Source organism: Rhinopithecus bieti, unplaced genomic scaffold, assembly GCF_001698545.2.
Source record: "Rhinopithecus bieti isolate Rb0 unplaced genomic scaffold, ASM169854v2 scaffold_7308, whole genome shotgun sequence".
Lineage (NCBI taxonomy): Eukaryota > Metazoa > Chordata > Mammalia > Primates > Cercopithecidae > Rhinopithecus > Rhinopithecus bieti.
Window position 1 is genome coordinate 358,670 of NW_016805423.1, and position 25,894 is coordinate 384,563.

Below are 25,894 nucleotides of genomic sequence, written 5' to 3' on the forward strand. Positions count from 1 at the left end.
TGGGATATATTCTCCTGGTGTGCCTGTATGCTTACAGCACAGTATTGGGGTGGGAGTTACCCGATTTTCCAGGTGTTGTGTGTCTCAATTCCCCTGGCTAGGAAAAGGGATTCCCTTCCCCCTTGCGCCTTCCAGGTGAGGCGATGCCTCGCCCTGCTTCAGCTCTCGCTGGTCAGGCTGCAGCAGCTGACCAGCACCGATTGTCCGGCACTCCCTAGTGAGATGACCCCAGTACCTCAGTTGAAAATGCAGAAATCACCGGTCTTCTGTGCCGCTCGCACTGGGAGTTGGAGACTGGAGCTGTTCCTATTTGGCCATCTTGCTCCGCCCCTCTATGTTTACATTTTAAAAGAGAGTCATTTTAGAGGTACATACTAACAGATTTCCAGAAGAAATGTGATGTCTGGGATTAACTCTCGAATAATGCATTGAAGGGAGTATAAATAAATAAGACTGACTACATGTTGATCACTGATGTAGCTGGGCGGTGGGTTTGTGAGGGTGGTTATACTTTTATTCCCAATTTTATAGATGAGTAAGAATTTCCATAACAAAAATTAAAACAAAAGAAAAAAAAGTTTTCATCATGGTGAATGTGGAATTAATTGTACTGACCACTTGCCACTTTCATAAATGCTATCTCTTCCACTGGACTAGGGGCAAGCCTGGGCACGCACCCCAGTCTAATGGTCAAGTTCCCCTTCCTGCCCTGGTTTATAGAGCTGACCTAGACATTGGACTTCCTGCTCACTGTAGACTCGCCTGTTCTGGGTCTTTGACTTTTATGCAACCAGCCCCAAGGACATGTCACCCAGGGATCCCAGGAGACAATTTGATATAATGAAAGAAGTTAGTCCTTTGGAATTAGAACAACCTTCACTGGGAGTCTCACCTTCCCTTTAGTAGCTATGTAATATTGAGTAAAGCCCTTTACCTTACTGGGCCTTTATGAGTTGTGATGATCAAATGGAAAAGTATAAACAAGGGTTCTTCCCAAGAATCTGGGATCCTAGACCCAACAATGAATCAGATGAAGAAATGGTCTCTATAGTGGGAGTGACTGACATTTTCCTAGATCGCATCTATCTTCCCCACTGGACTACATCTCCTAAAGGAAGGAACCATACTTTGTGCTTTTGGTGTTCCCAAAATAGTGAGATGGGAGAAACATGGCCTTGGTGTCAGAAAGTCCTGGGTTCAAATTCTGTCTTCATTGATTATTAACTGTGGAGCCTTTGACATGTTTTAGCCTCCTTATCTGTGAAATAATAATAATGTCCACTTAGAGGATTTAATGGAAGAAGGTATTCAAGTGCCCACAGTATAGTTGGGGCTTGAGAAGTATTATCTTCCCACCTCCCTTGGGTGCTCTCTTGATACTTGGTGGATGAATGAGTTTAACAGATGTTTCTTTGAAACATGAATGCCTCTGAAGCCTTTCAGCTACAGCTATTCAGGTTTTTCACTCAACACAGGCAACTAGGTGGACTCCCCAGGCTGTGAGTGTGTGTGACTGTTTGCCACAAGAAGGGTGCCTTTGTCTACTTTGTGAAGGATGCTGAGTGGACAAGCGCGTCCCTGCTCAGAAGAAAAATGCCAGTCACCCAGAGAAAGGAATTTGTAATGAATGATTGAGACTAGTGCCAAGGTCAAGAGGAAAAATAATTCTGATATTGTCAGAGCACTGGGCTTTCTTTGAAGAAAGCCACATTTTTTGACCATGTTAAAGTTTCTTTGTGGTTAATTCAGGTCTCTGGCCTGGGCATCGTGGTATTAGGGTTATTATGAAGACAGAAGTATGTAAATATCAGTTATCCAACTAGGCCTGACTGCATGTTAGAACAGACTTTTCCCCAGGCTACCCTCAGGTCCCAGTCAACTCTGCACAGCCAGAGCAGCATCAGTTCATCCTAATGCCAGGCAAATCCTGAATAGTGATAGGAGCCCCCCAGGAAAATGTCCATTGGCAGGAAGGCCTGAGGGCTATTGCTTCTGTTGAAGTGTTTGAAGAGGTGCTGCCACCTCAGACTGATGTCAAGGTCAGAGTAGATGTGCAGTTACATCTTCTTTGCCCTTGTCAGTCTTGCTACTTCACTGTAAAAGTTCAATGCTACAGAGGCTCAGGGGCAGGGATCCCACCATTCTGAAAGGAAAGAGCAGAGGTAAGGCTCATTTCTGTGGATGGGGGGCAGGGTCAAAGATTCTAAAGTCTGGCAGGACAAGCGAAGACAAAAGAAGAGTCAAGAAAGTTGTGAAAAGCAGCAGTGAAATTCAGCGAAGGAAAAAGTGCAGGCAGGAGGGAAGTAGGTGTAACAAGTGTATGGAGTGAAATGTGTATCTCAGGTTTTTTCCCCCGTATGCTTAACTGGTAGCCCCAATGCCATTTGTTGGGAAATTATTCTTCTCCTTGTTTTCTAATACCACCTTTTTTGTGGACTAATTTTTCATCTTTGGGGGGCTTACTGTTTAGTTCCATTCATCTGTCTCTGATCTCATGCCAGTGTGTTGTGTTGGAGTCTAAGAGTGCAGGTCCAAGGAAATTCAGACCTACATTCAGAACTACAGTTGTTGAATGTGTGCTTTCCCAAACAGGAGACTCTTCTGTTTATCATTTTAAATGTTGTATCCTAATGTCATGAGGTCAGAAGGAACTGTTTAAGACAACAGTGTACACCTAATAGGTAATCAATCATTTGTGCCTGAGTATAAGACCATGTCATGACCTTCCGATCACAAGAATATGAGGTATCGTTGGAAAAAACTCTAAGCCTGTCACCTGGGTGTAAAAGCCGAGTTTGTGAGATCAGGCATGTTCAGGGTGGTATGGTGGTAGACTAAAAAAGCCTAGTAATGATAAATGAAAGTCCTGGTAATTTGATTAGTTTTTTCTGTTTCTGCAAGTCACAAAAGTATGTGAGCACTCAGTGGCCTTTATACTGTATGGTGGCCCCAGCCTGGTTCAGCAGAGTGTCTTCCCTCTCTATCACTCTGTGAGAAGCAGAGGGACTCTTTGATTGTTTCTACTCAAGCAGGGTGAGAACAATGTTATCAGACATTTCCAGGCAGATAGCAAAGGTGGATTTTCCTAACCTCATCCCACCCTCTCTCATCTCATGCTGTCAGACTGTCATGCAGCTGCAGACAGAGTCCATCCCCAGAGAGCAGTGGACAGTGGAACCACATGTTTATTTTAGTTTTAGTTTCCAAGTTTGCAGTAGGCTAGATGTAATGTAGGAATGAACCCTGAACAATGGTTTCTGAACCTTCTATGCCACAGGTTCCCCCAAATAATTGGGAGTGGTTGGAAGGAATCAAGGAGGAAGATGGTTAGAGGTAATTATTCACTGCTCTCTTTTCAGTCTCATTGTGCTAAATCCATGCCTCTGTTTTAAACCTTATTACACTGTGATAGTATTTATTTATCTGTATGTCTTCACACTCACCCCCAACACCTGCAGGCTGCCTAAGAGTGTCTGGACTGTTTTAACCATTTTTGGAATCTAGTGTGATGTCTGGAATATAGTAAGTGTTTGAGAAATTGTGACATGTACATGTCTAGGAAAGTATGTGGCAACACTAGTACTTTGTGAAAATCACATTTCTATTCAGTTCAGGCATATGGTTTGTGTGGTAGTTGCAATTGGGAAGGGGGGGGTATTTGCTTTAAAAAAATAGTAACACCCCAAATTGCCTAATGCCTGGGACCGTATTCCAAGTTGCCTTCCATCAGAGATGGAATCTGGGAAAAGAGCTTGGGTCTCTTTTCTGAGAAAGATAAATATTTTTCCCTAAGCAGGTGACACCTTACAACTTCAGTTCATTGCCTCCTAGATCCCATGACAGCCTGGCAGGTGACTGGCAGAATTTTGCTGTGTCTTGTCTCAGCAGTCAAGATTTCAGGCCTCAAAGAAAAGCTCCAGTGAAAAGGAAGGGGGAAATCCTGGGAGTGGCAGAAATCCAACCTCCAGTGGCTCCTTTTCCCTGCAGGTTCACCTCTGAGCAGATTTACTAATCACATAAGAAGGTCTTTTGGGAGAGATTTTACTCATCCTTTCCTTTCCTCAGAAAGCCTGCTTTTCTTTATTTTTTTTTTTTTAAGGCAAAGAAAAGTTTCAACAATTCTTATCATAGCCTGCAGGCACACAAGAGCAGGAGAAAAAGCAAATTGCAAAGTGAAGACCCAGCACCCTCTGTTTAGCCTTCACCCAAAATTGCACTGCATGGTGAACACTTAATTGCTGATTAAACATGTTTCTAGGCTGTGATATAGATTCCCTAAGAGAAGGGTTATAGGATAGTGTGTGGTTATATTTCCTCTACCTAGAGAGGATTAAGTCTAAAATCTCCTGCATCAAGAAACTAGATGTTGGGAAAGATGCAATACAGGTTCTCTAAGGAATGAGTTTCCACCTGTCTTTTTATGCTTTACATCTGGCAGTTTCTTGCTTTTGGGGAAAAAAAAAATCTGTGACAGCATACAGGAGGAAAAGGAACATTAAAAATGCCATAAATACCTCTAGCTATTTACCTACCCTGAAATGTGCTGTGTCAGTTCCCTTGATGAAGACAACTTTTTAAAAAGTAAGTAAGTTTCCTTTCAATAGATGAGAAGCTTCCTCTCTGCTGCCCATGCTTCCCCTGCGGAAGCCTGCAGTGCAGTAGCCGCTGCTAAGACTCCTCTGCCAGTTGCTATGGAGAGCAGCTGCAGGGGAGGGGATTCCTGGGGAGGCAAAGAGGTGGAGAGTAAGCTCTCCTGTCTAAATCCAGATTCTCCATCTGAAAAGGTTAAACGGGAGGGAAACAATATTCAAGGGTGGGTGTGGGTTTGGAAGTGGGGTGTGTGTATATGTGTGTGTAAGAGAGAGAGAATATGAGAATATGTATTATTTTGATATGTGGGTTATAGTTAGTTTTCTTGGGAAAATCCTTTTCTAGAATGACATAGGAGAAGGTCTTGGTTAGTAAAACCATCTGGTTTTACAAGTGTCTGATTACACAGAGTATATCTTATGTTTATGTTTTTGTTGGTGGTGGTAATAATGTATTTGCTTTGTTCTGTTGCTTAGCAAAAATAAAGTGCTTGTGTATTTCAATTATATTTAGCTTTTTCTAGACAATCGAGCCAGCTTTCTTGGACTCATGGATTCTAACTCATATTTTGATGCTAACCAAGTTGCACCTGTTTTTTTAATGTGTTCAATTCTATAGAAACTAGTTGAACAAATAACTTTATCACAGAGTATATCAGGCTAAGAGGAAGAAAGGGATTTCTTAAAAGTATGATGTTTGAGATTTACCTCAAAACAAAGCATTAGAACTTATAAGTAGACAACATAACATAGCAGAGAAAGAGGATCAAATAAATAAAATATATAAAATAGCTATACTTATCTGATGGAATTTACCTTAAAACAACATAGGAGAGGAGGGACGTGGATGGGGATTTAGATGAAACTAGACTCACTGGGGGCTGATAATGTTTGGTGCATGGAAGGCTTATGATACCACATAAAGGTTTACTTAAACCTCTAATAAAAAATCAAAAAGTCATAAAGTAAAAGAAGCAGTTGTCCATGTGTCTCTCAGCTCTTAAATATGGAAGAAATCACAGTAGGCCTCAACAAAATCAGGCTACAGGCTAGAAAAACATTTTACTAAAGGGAATATACTGACGTTTGGTGTGGGTGGTTGATTGGTTTGGAGATGCTTGCTGTCATCACATGTCTCATTTGTAATGAAAAAATGCTGGTTACACAGGAAGGAAATGATAGTCAAGGGTGAGTATATGGATTTGATCCAGGCTTAACAGGTCTCTCCCATTGTTGATTACTTTATGGTACAACGTAGCATTAGCATCCTATTAGAACATTCCTCTGATGGAACATTAATAGAGGCAGAGAAACTAGACAAATGACTGTATTTCCTAAAACCAATGACAAACTATCCAGTGTAGACTACAGTATATGGATTGAACAGCCTAAATATTGCCTTTCTTAGCCTATCAGAACCCTCTGTAGAGCACAAGGCATATAGAAACTGCCCTGAGCAACTATACAGTGCCATTTATAGACTACAAGCTATCTATCTACTGAGACCCCCATGGACCCATACTGATTATCATTTCTCATCTGGTTTTCCCAGGCATGGCCCTCCGTGTTCAATGATACACATACTCAAGAACCCAGAAGAAGGAATCTTATTAGTATTTGTCAGGGGAATTCTAGTGATGGAGGATGGGGAGGCCTCAAGACCCAAGAGGCCAGACCAGAAGTCAGCTTACGTCAAAAATATGTACTGAAACTTTGAGTTCAATTTTCTGGCTACAGGGTTTGGGTCATGATCTGGTCTTATAGTCAGACCTGATATAACCAGGTCTGAACATATAGACCATAGTCACACTTAGGGGACTGCAACCTTGAGTTTCTACAGCACATTCTTGTGCTTTTTATGGAGTTACATATTGGCTGGAAGTAAACTTGTGCACATGTGTGCATGCGCGCACGCGCGCGCGCGCGCACACACACACACACACACACACACACTTACCTAGACACTCTCTAAGTTTAACTTAAGGACCTCACCCCATTTAATTAGCCGAGAGGATAAAAATATCATCTGAAGCCATATAAGGGAGAGATGCACAAGGAGCAGAAGATGATAAATGGTGCAGTGAATCTCTGGATGGTTCCCTGTAGCTCCTAGGGTCCCTCAGTTGACTTATCCAGGCAGATCATGATCCAAAGTGGCTGAGGTATCCAATTTGCCACTGGAACAGCCACTCCTTATATTAGGAAGGACAGTGTATGAGGGAGGAGAGTGGTTTCATCTATTTCTACCTTAAAGTCTGGTTCTGAAAGCTAGTTAACATGCTCACTAAACAGGGAAAGCTGGGGAAGTTGTAATATATGGCAGGAGATACCAACAGTGACACACAGGGACCAGAGAGATCCATCTCAGTGTGGACACTGGCTTTAAAAAGGCAGGTAGATAAAATAGTGTTAGAACAAGATCCTTCTGGTGCTGTGGTAATTAGCCTTATTAGAAAATGCTTATAGCCCCAAGCTTAAATCTAGAGTCAGGTGCTGGTATATTTGAAGACCTTTCTGAAAATGGGAGACCAAAGGTTATACCTTATAGCCATTCTATTTTAGTCATTTTCAATCAGCGAGATTCAGTCTTCATCCTATCCTTTAAGGTGATTATTCACACTGCACAGCATGTTCCTTTAACCAAGAAACCATAAGGAAAGTGAATGACCATTTGTGTTACTTTCACAAACTATTTCAGGAAGATAAATTGACATACAGAAAGAGAGTTTCTCCGTTGTAGTGCTCCAACTGTCAGATCCCTGAGGGTTTGTCAGAGAATTAGACCATCTCCTCAGTTCCTGACACAAATCCACCATGACCCCATCTGAGGCCATGGTGGCAAGGCCCTAGTGAGCTCTATGTGGGTGCAGCACCCTTCCTTGCAGGGTGAAGTTCTCTTCTGTGGGAGCCTGTGGATTTTTGGGGGGAAGCCATGCCTCTAGTTGTATGATGAAAGTTCTAGACCTGCACTGTCCAGTATAGTGGGCATACACTGGCTATTAAATTTAAATTTTCATGAAAACAACACCCCCTTGGATGTTCTTTCTATTCATCACCTTTTCATTCTTTCCAGTCCCCCATACCTGTTTTCTGAAATTACTCTCCAAAATAAACTCTACATTTTAACCATGTCTCAGACTACTTTTTTCACCTTCTTTACTCTGCTTATCCATTCCCAGGCCGCTCTTTCAAAAAAAAAAAAATCAAATAAACTTAGAGCCAGAAAGAACTTTAGAAAACATTTATTTCCACACCTTTTGGCTATAGATAAGGACACAGAGGCCCAAAGAAAGTAATATACTCCTGCTATAAATTGTCTTTCTTGTGGAAAAGGTGTGTGAATCAAAAGTAGAGAATCGAAAAATAAATAAATAAAGGAGTCCATAGCTTGGCATACAGTTTCAAAGTCAAGAATAAGACTTTATTAACAGAGAGCTAAACTTTGGCATGGCATAAAAGGCTTAAGAGTTGAAATACATAAGTAACTGTACAATTTTGTTCAAAAAAGAAAGTTTTAAACATAAAAGATACTCAGAGTTTTGGGTGAACTGCATCTTTCTGGAGAGTTTAAGTATTTTCATTGAGCATCCATCCTTAACAAGGTTTTGTACGTGTTGTCACTTTGCGAGAGAGTCAAGGGACATTCTGAAAGAACTCCCAGCAGACTGGGGATCAGGAGATTGAATTCCAAATTATATTTTGTCCATTAATTGCCTCTGTAAACTTGAAAAAGTCATTTCCTTTCTCTGGGCTATGTGGAAGTTCCTTATTTTTAATCAACGACAAATAGCCTTGACATGGAATCATAGAATATTAACTTTAGAGATGGTTTAGAGTCCATCCTCATTTTGCAGGTCCAAAGAAATGAAGTGAGTTTCATCAGTTAATATGGTAACTCCTCCTGGGGAAAAAAAAAGAAAAAAGAAGTGAGTTTCTGAAAGTTGTTGAGTTAGAATCAGACAGATGATCCTCAATCTAGGATTAATTTTAAGAATCTTCCTAGCCATGAAATCCTGTGACTCCATGATCACAAGACAGTATTTCTGCCCTGAAGGATCATAGCCAAATTGAGGAGACACTTGATACCCATAAACAGTTATTATTTAAGACAAAAAATGAGACCCAGTAAGCAGACTGACAACCCTCACTTAGATTAAGGCCTTTGAGAGAAGCAGATTGTCAGGAAAATCCGTGAGGTTTCAGCAGAGCTTTTAAAAAATTGAGTAGATGGAAAATGTCATTATGGGTGTATGAAAGTAACCAGAGCAAGACATGGACATAGGATCAGCCAGGAGGACAATGACTGTATCCATCTGGCAGGAAGAGGTGAGATGGGGTTCACAGGTTATGGTTCTCAAAGATAAATTCTTGGTGGTTTCCCTTCCTCACTTCTTGGGGCAGGTCTGAAGATATAGTGAAGGGATCTGACACATGCTTTCAAGTCTGTAACAGAGAAGGGAAGTAGAATGTGGAAACTATGACCAGGAGCCCTTATAGTAATTAAATAGTTAAACATGCTAATTTCTGATTTATCCTCAAGCAATTTTATTTTTAAATGACATTTTAGGCGTAACTGATACATGGTGTTCCTGGCATCGGGATAGTTAGAAAATTCAATTAGTAGACTTATGAAGAACAGTTCACATTTTTGCTGGTAGTTGTTTGGAACAGATTGTTTCAATAAGCACAATTGTTTGTTTAGAAGTAGGAATGGGTAAGCCCTTTATCAAGCCAACCACCTTGATAAATTTCTTATGTTGCATAGGATTGGTAAGGGTAAGGAAGAGATTCAGAGTTTCATATGTGTAATTAGAGAAATGTAATTATGGTAGGAAAATAGCAGTATATATACTTTAAAAATGAAGAAATAAGGAAGCATCAAAATAAAAACAATACAACGATTCTTCAAGGATCTAGAACTAGAGATACCATTTGACCCAGCCATCCCATTACTGGGTATATACCCAAAGGATTACAAATCATGCTGCTATAAAGACACATGCACACGTATGTTTATTGCAGCACTATTCACAATAGCAAAGACTTGGAACCAACCCAAATGCCCATCAATGATAGACTGGATTAAGAAAATGTGGCACATATGCACCATGGAATGCTATGCAGCCATAAAAACGGATGAATTCATGTCCTTTGTAGGGACATAGATGTATCTAGAAACCATCATTCTCAGCAAACTATCGCATGAACAGAAGACGAAACACCGCATGTTTTCTCACTATAGGTGGGAAACTGAATAATGAGCTCACTGGACACAGGGAAAAGGGGAACAATCACACACTGGGCCCTGTTGTGGGGTGGGGGGGGAGGGAAGAAGGGAAGCCAAATTAGGAGATATACCTAATGCTAAATGGAATGAGTGGAATGGGGTGGCACACAGCAATATGGCACAATATATACATATGTAGCCAAACCTGCATGTTGTTGCCATATGTACCCTAGACATAAGGGTAAAAAATAAATAATTAAAAAATTTAAAAAAGAATGCTGATTAACAGATATATAATCTACATTTCAGATATATGAATTTTGCTGTATGCAAATTGGAGTAATACAGTATGTAGCCTTTTCAGACTGGCTTCTTTCACTCAGCAATATGTGTTTAAGGCTCTTCCATGTCTTTTTGTGCTTTGATAACTCATTTTTTTTATTGCTGAATAATATTTCGTCATATGGATGTACCACAGTTTCTATGTTCATTCACCTATTGAAAGACATCTTGGTTGCTTCTAGTTTTTGACAATTATGAATAAAGTAGCTATAAGCATTCATGTGTAGGATTGTGTGTGAACTTAAATTTTCAACTCATTTAGGTAAATATCTAGGAGCACAATTACCAGATCATATAGTAAGACTACGATTAACTTTGTAAGAAACTGTCAAACTTTCTTCCGTGGTGGCTGTACCATTTTGCATTCCTATCAGCACTGAATGAGAGTTCCTGTTCCCTCACTTCCTCACAGCATTTGATATTATCAGTTTGATTTTGTTTTTGGTTTTTTTTGGGTTTTTTTTTTTTTTTTTTTTTTGGATTTTAGCCATTCTAATAGGTGTGTAGTGGTATCCCATTATTGTTTTTTGACAGTTCTCTAATGACATATGACATTGAACATCTTTTCATATGCTTATTGGCTATCTGTATATCTTCATTGGTGAGGTATCTGTTCAGATATTTTGCCCAAATTTTAATTGAGTTTTCTTATATTAAATTTTAAGAGAGATTTGTATATTTTGGATTCAAGTCCTTCACTGAATGTATGCAAATATTTTCTCCCAGTTGATGGCTTGTCTTTTATTCTTTGAATTTATCACAGCAGAAGTTTTAAATTTCATAAAGTCCAGCTTATCATTTTTTTCTTTCATAGGCTATGCTTTTTGTGTTGTATCTAAAAACTCATCATGAAGCCCAAAGTCACCTAAATTTTCTCCTATGTTATCTTCTACAAATTTTATAGTTTTGCATTTTGCATTTAGGTCTATGACCCATGTTGAGTTAATTTTTGTGAATGAGGTAAGCTCTTTGTCTAGATTCATGTTTTGCTTGTGGATGTCCAGTTGTCCTGGCACCATTTATTGAACAAACAGTCCTTTCTCCATTGAATGCCTTAGCTCCTTTGTCAAAGATCAGTTGACTTTATCTGCCTGAGTCTGTCTCTGGACTCTATTCTGTTCTGTTGATCAGCTTCTCTGTTCTTTCATCAATATTATACTGCCTTCATTACTGAACCTTTATCATAAGTCTTGAAGTTGGATAGTGTCAGTCTTTGAATTTTGTTCTCCTTCAGTATTGCATTGGCCATTGGTCTTTTGCCTTTCCATATAAACTTTATAATCACTTTGTCAGTATCCACAAAATAACTTGCTCTGGGATTTTGATTGAGATTTTATTGAATCTGTAGATCAAGTTGGGAAGAACTGACATCTTCACAATATTGAGTCTTCTCATCCGTGAACATAGAATATCTCTCCATTTCTTTAGACCTTCTTTGATTCTTTCATCAGAATTTTGCCATTGTCCACATACAGATCTTGTAAATATTTTGTTAAATTTACACCTAAGTGTTTTATTTCTTTTTTTTTTTTTTTTTTTTTTTTTGGTGTTGGTGTAAATGGTGTTGTGTTTTAAATTTAAATTCCAATTTTCATTGATGGTATACAGAAAACCAACTGACTTTTGTATATTAATATTGCTTATTGGTTCCAATTTTTTGTTTTGTTTTGTTTTGTTTTTTTTTTTGTCAGTTCTCTGGGATTTTCTATGTTGGCAATCATGTCATCTTCAAACAAAATTTTTTAATTCTCAATCGGTACACTTGTAGTTCCTTTTCTTGCTTTATTGCATTAGCTAGGGCTTCCAGTGTAACATTGAATAGGAGTGGTGACAGGTAACATTCTTGTCTTGTTCTTTATCTATATGTAAATTATACCTCACTAAAATAAGTTAATAAAAACCTAATACCTCCTCTGTATAACAGGAGTGACTATGTAGAATATATAATGTAAATAAATTTTTTTCATAATTGCAACAGAAAAACTTAATATTTAACCAATACATGAAGAAAACTATAAAGCCTCACTGCAAGAAGAAGCATAAAAGAAGATTTGAATTAATGAAGAGAGAGAACACATTCTATCTCAAAGGAAGATTTAATATTGCCAGAATTTCCCAAATTAGTTATAATAAATAGCCTTATTGAAATCCAAATCAAAATTCTAATAATGGAATTCTTAATTAACCTATGGAAAATGAGTCCAAAATTGATCTAAAAATATAAACAGAAAAAAGTAGTAAAGATATTTTGAAAACAAGAGTAATGAGGGGGCGGTCAGGTTTACTCTACCAAAAATCAAAACATGTCATCAAGTAATGTTAATCAAAATATTGCATTACAAATATAAAAGAACAGATTAGGGTAACAGATTAGGTAACCCTGAAACAGTTTGTTTATAACAGTTTTATTATGTTTTTAAAATTTAAGTATAATAAAGCTAGCAGTTCAAAATCTGGGCAAAGGATAAGTCAGCAAATGGTATTGGGAGAATTAATTACTTGGAAAAAATAAGATAGAGCTTCATCACACACAGTATATCAAGATAAATTACAAATTGATTGAACTCTTTGTCTTTGATTTCTCAGGAAACCTTGGGGAGAAGTCTTAATATAGGGCATTTAGTATTGAGTGCACCGGGTGATAGAGTGAAGCAGAGTGGAGTCAGGCAGTCCCTCTAATACATGCTAATACAAAGAGCTCAACTGACTCCACAGGGAACTGGGGAGCTGGGATAGCCCATCACAGCTGTCCCAAATTGAGACAAGGGCCTGTGTTCCCTAACATCAACCAGGTGTTGAATGTGGGATTCACCCTGGAGGGGCATAGTCTAAGGTGAGGCAGCTCCCTTTGGCTCAGTGAGATTTCTGGGAGAGAGATTGAACAATGAGCCATCAGCATCCAATACTCCAAGAAATTCGGGAATGAGAGCCTAAGTCTTCAAGAGGGGACCCGAGTGGCACACAACATCCACTACATGTGTAGAAGATGAAATTACAAAACAAATAGAGGAAAATATTGGTAAATACTTCCAAAACAGGATTGGAAAGGACTTTTTTTGGTCAAAAACAAAACAAAACTCCATAGACAAAACACAACAAAATCAAAGGCAGACAAATTATTGGGGGAAAATATTTTCAGTAAACATGATTGTTACCAAGGTGATAGCCTTGACATATTAAAAAATACAAATAGATTTTTAAAGACTAATATTACAGGAAAGAAGCAGATAATGCTCTTGAGCAAAAGAAAATACACAGGTGAGCAATAAACTTCTGGAAAAGTGTTCAATTTCATTAGTAGCCAAAGGAATACAAATTTAATACTATTTTCCCCCCTTTAAATTGACCAAAACTGAGGCCTGTAGAGTTTCAGTAACTTCCTCAAAGTCCCATCACAGGAACATTAACAGAGGAGGCATTCAAATCTAGGGTTGAATGCTGGTTTAATGTGGCACAATATAAACACATGTAATCAAAGCTTCATTAAATAGTAAAGGGATTATTTAAAATAGTAGACCATAAGAACAAAGAAAACAGGAGAGCAAACACAGCAATATAATTTAAGAAGTTAAAAGCACAGGCAACAAAAGCAAAAATAGACAAATGGGATTACATGAAACTAATAAACATTTGCACAGCAAAGGAAACAGCAGAGTGAAGAGACGGCCTAAAGAATGGGAGAAAATATTTGCAAATTATACATCTGATGAGGGGTTAATATCCAGAATCTATAAGGAACTTAATAGCAAAAAAAAAACTAACCTGATTTTTAAATGAACAAAAGACCTTCACAGACATTTCTCAAGATAAACAAATGGCCAACAGATACATGAAAAAATGCTCATTACTAACCGTGAGGGAAATACAAATCAAAACCACAATGAGATACCATCTCGCCCAGTTAGAGTGACTGTTATTTTAAGAGACAAAAGAAAACAAGTGGTGGTGAGAATGTGGAGAAAAGAAAATACTTGCACACTCTTTGTAGGATTGTAAACTAGTACAGCCATTATGGAAAACAGTATGGAAGTTCCTCAAAAAATTAAAAATAGAGCTGCCACATGATCCACCAATCCCATTACTGTATATATATCCAAAGGAAATGAAATCAGCATGTCAAAAGATATCTGCACTATTATGTTTATTGCAGCACTCTTCACGATAGTGAAGACATGGAATCAACCTAAGTATCCAACAATGGATGAATAAAGACAATGTGGTATATGTACACAATGGAATATTATTCAGCCATAAAAATGAAGGAAATCCTGTCATTTGCAACAACATGGATGAGCCTGGAGGACATTTCATTAAGTGAAATAAGGCAGCCACAGAAAGACAAATACTATGTGATCTCACCACTCATATGTGGAATCTAAAAAAAGAAAAAGAGGTGATATAGAAGCAAAGAGTAGAACAGTGATTACTAGAGACTGGGAGGGGAGTAAGGAGAGAATGGGGAGAGGTTGGTTAATAGGTGAAAGGTTACAACTAGGAGAAATAGGTTCTAGTGTTCTATTGAACAGTAGGGTGACTATGGTTAATAGTAAAACATGGTATATTACTAAATACTAGAGAGAGGCTTGTGAAGGTTCTCACTACAAAAAAAAGATGACAAATGCATGAGGTAATAGATATGCTAAATACCCTGATTTGATCATTATACAATGTATATATTAACCAAAGCATCAAATTGTTGTCTAAAATATGTACAATTCCAATGCGTCAATTAAAAAATAAACAAAATCTAGAAAACAAATGGAGAACGGGTAACTTCCTAGAAAACTGATGAAGTTGAATCCTAAACTAGGAGTCAGGAAGACCTAGAACCAACTGTAGAACCTCCCAAAACCTTAAAAATTGGCAGTAATTCCAGGAACCCCTGGGAATGGGGGTGGAGGTGGAACTACAGGTCAGAGAATTGACTGAATGACCACATAAGAAGCCGTTGAAGCTCCAGAGCCTTCCCAGATTCCATGCGGCTGAGGGTCTGCCTTTGCCTTACCCCGGCAGAATCCCCACTCTCTGCAGGCATAAAACACAGAGGCACACAGAAACACCAAGCATTGTATACAAAAATAGGGTATAAAGGCAGTTTTACACACTGAATGCTGAGACCCTGGCCCTCTTCCTAGCTTACTCGCAGAATATTAGTAGCCAGAGCCACACCCTCCAGGCAGGAGACTGAAAGGAAAGATCTCATGACATTGACATCCAGGATTCCCTAAGTTATATTACAAAGCCTGTTTCTTTCCAACCACACCAGGTTGTGACATTCTCCAAATCAGATTTAAAGAGTTGTAAAACAAGAATCTTGACAATTGGTTTTATTGAGTTGGGAGAAGAAAACAGTAGAAAAAGCCACCAGCATCACTGTGGTCCTAGTGTGACCTTGCTTGCCTGTGAGGACTGGCTTTTCATTCCAGCACTGCTTTTCTCAAAGCCCTAAAAAACAGGCTATGTCAGTCTTGGTTTTCAGGTTTTCAGCCTGAGCTCTTTGCACCTGTGAGACCCTCAAATTTATTTCACCTGTGTGTCTGGTGGGAAGAGGCTGATCTTCAGTCACCCTGAAGGCCCTGCTTACTTCAAACTCAGCATGTGGTAAAGAGAGCATGGCCTCCAGGGAATATTCTCCCACCAGCTCCTTCCTCTCCCTGCAACTTACACATACTGAGTGGCCTCTCCCCACTTTTGTTTGCCTGTTTTAAAAAGTTGAGGCCATAGGGGCTGTGGAACGTGAAGCACAGGCTTTTTCTAGAGGTGTTCTCTTGGTGTCCCAGGTTCTCACTTGCTACGTTGCTCTGAGCCCTTGGGAAGGCTGAGGGAGGATGAGATGATGATACTCTAGGAAGGAGGAAGACACCCTCAGGATTAATAATAATCATGATCATAGCAGCCATGATGCTGTACCAGACACTGTGAGATGCACTTTCCTATATTATCGCACCAACTCTTCATAAGCCTCTATTTAATGAATGAGGAAAGTGAGGCACAAAGTGATCAAGATCACACAGCTGAAAGACCTCTCCTGAGCCACCTGGATGTGAACGAAGTCTGTCTCATTCCAAGGACATCACTCTCCCTACCACCTCCAGTTCTTCACAGGCTATGCAGCTCACCAGCAGAGGACTTAGTGTACAGCTGTTGTTAGATCAGTAACTTTCAGTCTTGGCTTCACATTATGTCCACTTGGGGAGTTTTACAACCCCGTTGATTCCATTGAGAAGCAAGGTTGAGAACTACTTATATACACACACATAACCCTAGAATACAAAATTGGTGTCATCTTAAAAGCTAATGTTAACCGCATTCTTAAACTTTAAGATTGCACCATTGGGTAATCTCATGACTACTTTGAGCATCTTATTTACAAATTTATTTTCATATCAAGCTAACAGGCATTGCAACTAAACAAAAACACAGAACATAGCAGCTTCATTGGACTTGGGAATTCTAGCTGCTGCCATACATGCCCATGTGTGGTAGGGAGTCATAATTCTGAAGAGTTAGAAAATGCAGGTTCAAGTTTCAGCTCTTTTACTCGATAGGAAAAGCCAAACTGCTTTTCTTTGTGCTCACACTCAACACAGAACTCTTCTGACATCAAATGTGGGGGACAGTGGGTTCCTATACTAGCCAATTCTCCAACTTTCCACATACCAACTGGGTGTTCTACAATTTAACTCAATTTTTATACTATCTCCCTGGCAATAGCATCAGATCCCACAAGTCAAGAGCTCAGCCCCACAAGACTGCTCCCACTTTAGATGCCAGTCATTAAGTCCAGGTTGCCACCTCTGCTTTTGACTGAGTGGTAGTAAATCAGAGGTTCCCACAACCCCTTCCTCTGGTTTACTAATTTGCTTGAACAGCTTACAGAATTCAGGAAAACCATATGCTTAGTAGCTTACTGCTTTATTAGAAAAGAATACAACGCAGGAACAGCCAGAAAGAAGACATGCATAGGGCAAGGTATATGGGAGGGGCGCAAAGCTTCCATGCCCTTTCTGGGCATCCCACCCTCCTAGCACTGTCATGTGTTCAGCAATCCAGAGGCTCTCTGAACCCTATCATTCTGGGTTTTTATGGAGGCTTCATTACAAAGGCATGCTTGGTTAAATCACTGGCCATTAGCAATGAACTCAACTTCTAGCCCCTCTCGTCCCCTCCCCAAAGGTCAGGGGTTCTGGCTGAAAGTTCCAACCCTTTAATCACTTGGTTGGTTCCCCTGGCAACGAGCCCCCATCTGGAGGCTTTCCAGGAGCCCCCAGCCACCAGTCATCTCATTAGCATACAAAAAGAAGCTGTATGCCAGGAAATCAGGCAGAGACCAAATATATATTTCTTATTATGTCACAATCACTTAACCACCTTTGTGATCTTGACCTTGAAATTTCTCCTGAAACTGAAAGAAGCCAGCGTGATGTTTGAACAGAAGAATGACATGCTGGGGGTGCAGGAGAACCTTTCCTGAATACTGGAAAGCTAGAAACAAAGATGTTTTCAGGGCAGTCAGGATGTTAATAATGCCACCCTTACCCACACATTCCAACCTCCATGAAGTTGAAGCTATGGAGCACAATCTAATGTTGATTCTGTCTTAAGCATCAGGAGAGCCTTCTTTGTAAGAATTCCTTAAATGGAAGCATATGCAGTATATGACTGGTCTTCTTCCAAAATGGAGATTTAAGTTCAAGCCTGAAGAGCAGTGGCATAACAAGAATCCACTGTGACTTCGTATACCCTAAATGTCTTATCCACCAGGGAAATGAATGCCAGGAGGGGCCCCATGCCAAGGATTGCTGTATCTGCCTTTGCCTGTGTGGTCACATGTCTCTGACCCAATAAATTAGGATCTTACTCTAACTTGAAGTGGGCGTATGGTCTGCCTCAACTCTATCACCTGTATGCTTGTAGACTGGCAAAGAAAGTCCTGGATTTGAGATTTGAGTTGGGGGAAAGAAAGGTGGTACGAGTGAGAGGAAGTAATTACTTCTTAAACTTACACATAGAGATGGTTTAGGACCCTGCCAAGAACCTTTTTATCTTCCCCAGTCTTTGTTCAGGCTCTCCCTTTCAGAAAACGAACAGTGTGTGTTGCCTACTATTCAATTTAATCATACAGCCTATTTGCCCAAACTTTGCTTTATAAGCACCAGGCAGGCACATGATCTCTTCCAGACTTTGTTTCTTAACATTCTGGAGAAGCATTAGTTTGCTTGTGTCCATTGATTTGCTTGTGTCCTTTAAGCTTGCTTAGCAGTAAGGCTGCAGGAGGCAGGGTGAGCAGCGTGGACTTTCACACGTGGCTCTTGTTTCTTCCTGCTGAGTTTATTCCACCTCTGCTTCAGCTCATTTTAGACTCCTATTTCTCTATTAAGTCTTGACGTCAGTTTTTATGTTATAAAACTTATGTCTGTGCCTGTTCTATTGTAAACCACCTTGAAGCCTCTTTGAAAAAGTGAAAGACATACATCACAGACCTACTCTGTCATCTCAGACCTCCATGTCTATGGTGAGAGCACGATGTACACCACATCAGGGGCCTGCTGCTAAAGCTGTCAGCTGGGGATGTTGCCTGGCTGGGGCACACTGGAGATTCAGATCATGTGGAGCCACCCAAGAGACCTGATCAGGCATCTGAGACTCTGGCCACATTACAGGGGCACAGAATGGTGAGCTGGCATCTAGAACATTGAATCACTCAGCCTCATCTCCACGGGAGCTTTGCAAGGAAGCTTGTTTGTTACAGTGAGTTGTACAGAACAGAAATATTGGCTTTGATTCTTGCAGCACCTCTGTGAATTAGCATAAGATAGAAAGAACAGAGGTTTGGAGTAAGACAGACCTGAACCTCGAGCAGGAGAAGGACATAAGGTCTGTGACAGAAGAGGTCTGCCATATAGCAGGGTACTTTCCCTGCCACCCCATCATGCCCCCCTCCCCCATTAAACAGAACCCCTCAAGCCCAGCTCAGAGAGGGGCATAAGGAGCCAGGCAGACTTTTTCACTGGTAGCAGGCGCTTGTCACATTCTACTTTAAATGTCATATAACCATTTTTTCAAATGGATATAAATTCCTAATTTGGCTTTTTCCTTTACACAATCCTTTGGCATATGTACTAAGCACATGTTTAAAAAAAAAAAAAACTAGCTGTAATTCACTTCTGATTTTCTTACTTTAAAATGATCGTCACTTCATACTCATGCATATTTCATTATGTAAACCATAAGATCCTTTTTGAACTCATGGGAGGAAGGGTAGGCAAGTGTAAAGATACAGTTTTGTGGGTCATACCGAGTTCGCACCTACAAGAATTGCATAGTGAGACCTATTTCCACCCACATGACTTCCAGTGCACAGATACTCAGCTGGATGTATCTAAATGTCACTGCAGAGCATTTGTGAATGGTTATAAAGAAGAAAAATGACACAACATGCTGCTTTGAGGCCATTGGTTTTTTCCTTTTTTTTTTTGTTTTTACCTCCTAAAATTCAAAATTAGAACTTCTTTGCTCTTCCATCCGCCGTTGATCGTGTTCCTCTTCAGCCATCCAGGCCCGGGGACCCTGCGTCCTCCGAGATAGGTCTCCCTCCTGTGCGGCCAGAGTTTGGTAAGCCAAGATGGGTGCATACAAGTACATCCAGGAGCTATGGAGAAAGAAGCAGTCTGATGTCATGCGCTTTCTTCTGAGGGTCCGCTGCTGGCAGTACCGCCAGCTCTCTGCTCTCCACAGGGCTCCCCGCCCCACCCGGCCTGATAAAGCGCGCCGACTGGGCTACAAGGCCAAGCAAGGTTACGTTATATATAGGATTCGTGTTCGCCGTGGTGGCCGAAAACGCCCAGTTCCTAAGGGTGCAACTTACGGCAAGCCTGTCCATCATGGTGTTAACCAGCTAAAGTTTGCTCGAAGCCTTCAGTCCGTTGCAGAGGAGCGAGCTGGACGCCACTGTGGGGCTCTGAGAGTCCTGAATTCTTACTGGGTTGGAGAAGATTCCACATACAAATTTTTTGAGGTTATCCTCATTGATCCATTCCATAAAGCTATCAGAAGAAATCCTGACACCCAGTGGATCACCAAACCAGTCCACAAGCACAGGGAGATGCGTGGGCTGACATCTGCAGGCCGAAAGAGCCGTGGCCTTGGAAAGGGCCATAAGTTCCACCATACTATTGGTGGTTCTCGCCGGGCAGCTTGGAGAAGGCGCAATACTCTCCAGCTCCACCGTTACCGCTAATATAAGTAAAGTTTGTAAAATTCATACCTAATAAACAATTTAGGACAGTCATGTCTGCTTACAGGTGTTATTTGTCTGTTAAAACTAGTCTGCAGATTGTTTCTTGAATGCTTTGTCAAATTAAGAAAGTTAAAGTGCAATAATGTTTGAAGACAATAAGTGGTGGTGTATCTTGTTTCTAATAAGATAAACTTTTTTGTCTTTGCTTTATCTTATTAGGGAGTTGTATGTCAGTGTATAAAACATACTGTGGTATAATAGGTTTAAAATAAATTCTTTAAGAGAAAAAAAAAATTAGAACTTCATTTAATTAAATACACGTCTTCATCTAGGCTTATGTTGTTAGAGAAACTCCTGTTTATCTTAATATCTCTGAAACCAGGATGCATCTTATGGTCTCTGTCAGCCAGACTCATGATGTAGTTACCACTGCCCATGATGGGTGAATGTTGGTTGTAGTTGTTCACCTCATCATCTCTCCATTTGAGGCAAATGCATCATTGGTGCTGTGTGTATTTAACTGCTGTTTTAAAAGCCTTCACAAAGATTTAATGTGATTTAGAATTGAAACACAAAGTTGTTCTGTGTGCAGAAGGGCAAAGCAGAGCAGCAGGCCAGGAATTTGATATTCATGGAACAAATGTCATCATTGTGAGAATGCTCTCCATTCCATATTACAAAGCAACAACCGAGTTCTACATGGGACCAAAGGAAAGAAGACACTCACAAAGCAGTTGAAACTAGGTATTTTGTTGCTGAGATGCTTGCAAAAAGATTGGCAGTTACACACGACTTACTGTAACTGAAGGTAGCAGGGATGTATGATAAACTGGTTAGATAAGTCTAAAGGAGTTCTTTCAATAAGGATAGAATAAAGATTGTAAATGGAAGAAACCATTGTGACATAGTTTAATTGCCAGCTTTTTTCTTTCTAACTGGCACAAAAAAAAGGTGTATTTCTTCTTATATTTGATGAAATATGGGACCTAAAAAAGAAGAACTAGGAAGCCCTACCCAAAGCAATCAGGCAAGAGAAAGAAATATAGGGCATCCAAATTGGAAAACAGGAAATCAAACTGTCAATGTTCTCCAATGATATGATCATATATGTAGAACACCCTAAAGACTTATCCAAAAAGCTCCGAGATCTGATAAACAAATTCAGCAGAGTCTCAAGTTACAAAATCAATGTACACAAATCAGTAGTACTGCTATACACCAACAACAACCAAGCTGAGAATCAAATCAAGAACTCGATCACTTTTACAACAGCTGGAAAAAAAAAAAAAGAAAACCCTAGGAATATACTTAACCAAGCAGGTGAAAGATCTCTACAAGGAAAACTACAAAACACTGCTGAAAGAAATAATAGATAACACAAACAAATGGATTCACATCTCGTGCTCATGGATGGGAAGAATCAATATTGTGAAAATGACCAGACTGCCAAAAGCAATTTACAGATTCAATGCAATTCCTATCAAAATACCATTATAATTTTTCACAGAACTAGAAAAAACAATTCTAAAATTCATATGGAACCAAAAAGAGCCCACATAGCCAAAGCAATAGTAAGCAAACAGAACAGATCTGGAGACATCACATTACCAATCTTCAAATTATACTACAAGGCTATAGTTACCAAAACAGCATGGTACTCATATAAAAATAGGCACTTAGACCAATGGGACAGAATAGAGAACCCAGAAATAAAACCAAACACCTACAGCTAACTGATCTACAAACCATGCAAAAACATAAACTGGGGAAAGGACACCCTATTTAATAAATGGTACTGGGAAAACTGGCAGGCCACATGTAGAAGAATGAAACTGAATCCCTATCCCTCACCTTATACAAAAATAAATTCAAGATGGATCAAAGACTTAAATCTAAGACCTGAAACCATAAAAATTCTAGAAGATAACATTGGAAAACTCCTCTGGACATTGGCCTAGGCAAAGAATTTATGACCAAGAACCCAAAAGCAAATGCAACAAAAATAAAAATAAATAAATGGGACCTAATTAAACTAAAAAGCTTCTACACAGTAAAATTGGCAGTGTAAACAGACAATATTTGCAAACTGTGCATCCAACACAGGACTAGTGTCCAGAATCTACAAGGAACTTACATCAGCAAGACAAAACCAATCCCATCAAAAAGTGGGCAATGGACATAAATAGACATTTCTCAAAAGAAGATATACAAATGGCCATTAAAAATGAAAAAAATGTTCAACATTGCCAATCATCAGGGAAATGCTAATTAAAACTGCAATGAGATACCACCTTACTCCTGCAAGAACGGCCATAATTTAAAAGTCAAAAATCAATAGTCGTTGGCATGGATGTGGTGAAAAGGGAACACTGTTACACTGTTGGTGGAAATGTAAATTAGTACAACCACTATAGAAAACAGTATGGAGATTCCTTAAAGAACTAAAAGTAGATCTACCATTCAATCCAGCAATCCCACTACTGGGTATCTATCAAAGAATAAGAAGTCATTATATGAAAAAGATACAAGCACATGCATGTTTATAGCAGCACAATTCACAATTACAGAGATATGGAACCAACCTAAGTGCCCACCAACCAACGAATGGATAAAGAAAATGTGGTGTACATACACTATGGAATACTACTCAGCCATAAAAAGAAACAAAATAATGTGATTTGCAGCAACTTAGATGGAACTGGAGTCCATTATTCTAAGTGAAGTAACTTAGGAATGCCAAACCAAACACTGTATGTTATCACTTACAAGTGACAGCTAAGCTATGATGATGCAGAGACATACAAAGTGATATAATGGACTTTGGGGACTCAGAGTGTAGTTGGACATTGGGAGGTGGGTGAGGGATAAAAGACGACATAGTGGGTGCAGTGTACACTTCTCAGGTGGCAGGTGCACTAAAATCTTGGAATTCACCACTGTAGAACTCATCCATGTAACCAAAAACCACCTGTACCCCAAAAATATTGAAATAAAAAATAAAGCTTAATAAAAGTGAAAGAAAAAAGACAAGCTATAGTTTCCTTAGATAACTGTTATACCTATTGCCCAGTTGTTAGATGAAAAAACTCATAAAATTTACTCCCAGAATCACATATGTCTACCACTTATCTGACCACAAGCTCACAAAAATTTCATGGCATCCTTGAAGAAGGAAGCTATTCAGGAGTCTATGGTCTTTTTTTTTTTTTTCCTTTCGAGATGAAGTCTTGCTCTGTCACCCAGGCTGGAGTGTAGTGGTGTGATCTCAACTCACTACAACCTCTGCCTCCCAGATTCAAGTGATTCTCCTGCCTTAGCCTCCCAAATAGCTGAGATTACAAGCGTGTGCCACCACGCCTGGCTAATTTTTATATTTTTAGTAGAGACAGGGTTTCACCATGTTGGCCAGACTGGTCTCAAACTCCTGACTTCATGATCTGCCCACCTCAGCCTCCCAAAGTCCTGGGATTACAGGTGTGAGTCACCATGCCTGTCCAAGTGTATGGTCTTACAGATGGAGATGCTGAAGCCCAAGCCCAAAAGCTTTCATTATTTATTTATTCACATAGAGCGTGAGAATGTGCTGCGTGGATGCCCTTGTCCAGTGCTCCAGGTGGACTCTCTGGGCATAAAGGGGAATAGAGGGGAAGAAGAGGAAAAGAGGATAGGGAAGTGGTTTCTCTTTGAGCAGTTATTCATTCTGCTCTTGGGAAGTTTTTATTTTCTCCAGCACCTGCTCCAGGACACCTTCCCTCCAATTCACTTTCTCCTGTCCCTTCTTCCCCAACCCACAGCTACTTCTTTTGCTTCTGTTCACTCATCTCCTCCCTTCCCATCCCTCTTCTAAACTTTGTGGTGGCAGATTAGTTGGGGTGGAGAAGGATATGGGAGCATGTAGGGAGAAAGCAACACAAACAGGCCTTGGGGAAACACTTTAAAAACTTACTGGGAACCTTCCCCACCTCAACTCCTGCCGTCTCTAGATCAGGAGTTGGCAAACTACGGCCTGCCATCTCTTCTTATAAATAATGTCATATTGAAACAGCCACACCCGTTCATTTACATCAGGTCTGTGGTTTCACCCTACAGTGGCAAAATTGAGTACTGTAATTTTGGTCAGGACCATATCCATCAAGCCTATAATGTTTACTATCTGATCATTTACAGAAAGTAAAGTTGTTGACTCCTAGTCTTCGTAAGTGCTGCCCTGAGAGTCTTCTACAGAATTCTCATTCTGTAAAATGTTAAGTAGGTATTGCTGGCAAGAAAATTCTACAGTCAAATCATTTTGAAAACCCTGCTTTTTAATCCCAGGACTTCTTAGAGCTTTTATTAAGTTAATGTGCATTATGAATTTCTAAGAGGTCCCCATAGTTTGCAGCATTTTCCCAAGTTTATTTGGGAACCCTTTTCTTACAAATACAGAGTGATGCATAGAGCTCCTGAGAACACACTTTGGGAGATGAGATGGCTCTTTAACAATAGCCAAGATATATTGTTAAGTGAGAAAAACAAGGTGTGTCCAGGACACACTCAACTGTATGAAAAGTGGGAGAGGGAAAATGTAGGTAAGTGTTTGCTTGTGACGTTTTAATTGTGTCTGGAAAGGTCCATGAGGAACTGGTAATGCTACTCACCTTCGGTGGGTTAAAGCTGGGAGAGAGACATCACACAGTAGTTATTTTCTGCATCTTGACTTTTGCATTATGCCAGTATACTTTATTACCTAAACAATCAATTAATCCATCTGTCAGTCAGCATAATTAAATTTTTAAACCAAAAGGTAAAATGGTAAAGCACTTGGAAAACAGTTTGCCAGTTTTTAATCAAGTTCAATAGACACTTACCATATGTCCCAGAGTTCCATCTCTAGGTATTTTCCCAAGCTAAATGAAAACATATGTCCTCACAAAGAATTTGTAAACAAATGTTCATAGCAGCTTTATTCATAATAGCCCTAAACTGGAAACAATTCAGCTGTGTATCATCAGATGAACAAATACATGAATTGGTCATATCCCTGTAATGGAATACTACTCAACAGTTAAAAACAAAAAAGGAGCAAACCACGGATACCTGCAGCAAATGGATAAATTTCACAGATGTTAAGTTTGGTGAAAGCCAGACACAAAAGATTCTATTTAATTTCAATTTTGTAAAAATCTAGAACACACAAAAGAAACCTACAGTGATAGAAAGCAGATCATTTGCTTGGAGTGAGGGTTGGGGAGGAGATTTAACTGTAAAGGGACATGAGGGAACTTTTTGGAGACACGGAAGTTTTCTGTGTCTTGATTATAGTAGTGGCTACACAAATGTATACTTTTGCCAAAACTTGCCAATCTGTACACTTAAAATGGTGAATTTTATTGTATGTAAATCATACCTCAATAAAGTTAATTTTAAAAAGAAATGTCTCTTAAAAGGGAGCAATGAAGGAGTAAGGGATATTCAATAATTTTAAAATGGGGTCAAGCAGCCCTGCAGTTGATTGCA

The 25,894-nt window shown here is 39.6% G+C and overlaps 2 protein-coding genes across 13 annotated transcripts in view; both read left to right on the plus strand.

Annotated features, from left to right (window-relative positions):
- The window catches only part of TMEM108 (transmembrane protein 108), a 339,699-nt gene that overhangs the window by 280,446 nt on the left and 33,359 nt on the right, over positions 1 to 25,894 (plus strand). The gene's annotated exons all lie outside the window — the stretch shown is intronic.
- LOC108529870 (60S ribosomal protein L15) lies at positions 19,675 to 20,679 on the plus strand. Its single transcript, XM_017872411.1, has one exon. The coding sequence runs from the start codon at positions 19,784 to 19,786 to the stop codon at positions 20,396 to 20,398; it is 615 nt and encodes a 204-aa protein (XP_017727900.1). The 5' UTR covers positions 19,675 to 19,783; the 3' UTR covers positions 20,399 to 20,679.

Coding starts and splice junctions, on each gene's coding strand:
- LOC108529870 (XM_017872411.1), top strand. CDS start 19,784: ATGGGTGCATACAAGTACATCCAGGAGCTATGGAGAAAGAAGCAGTCT.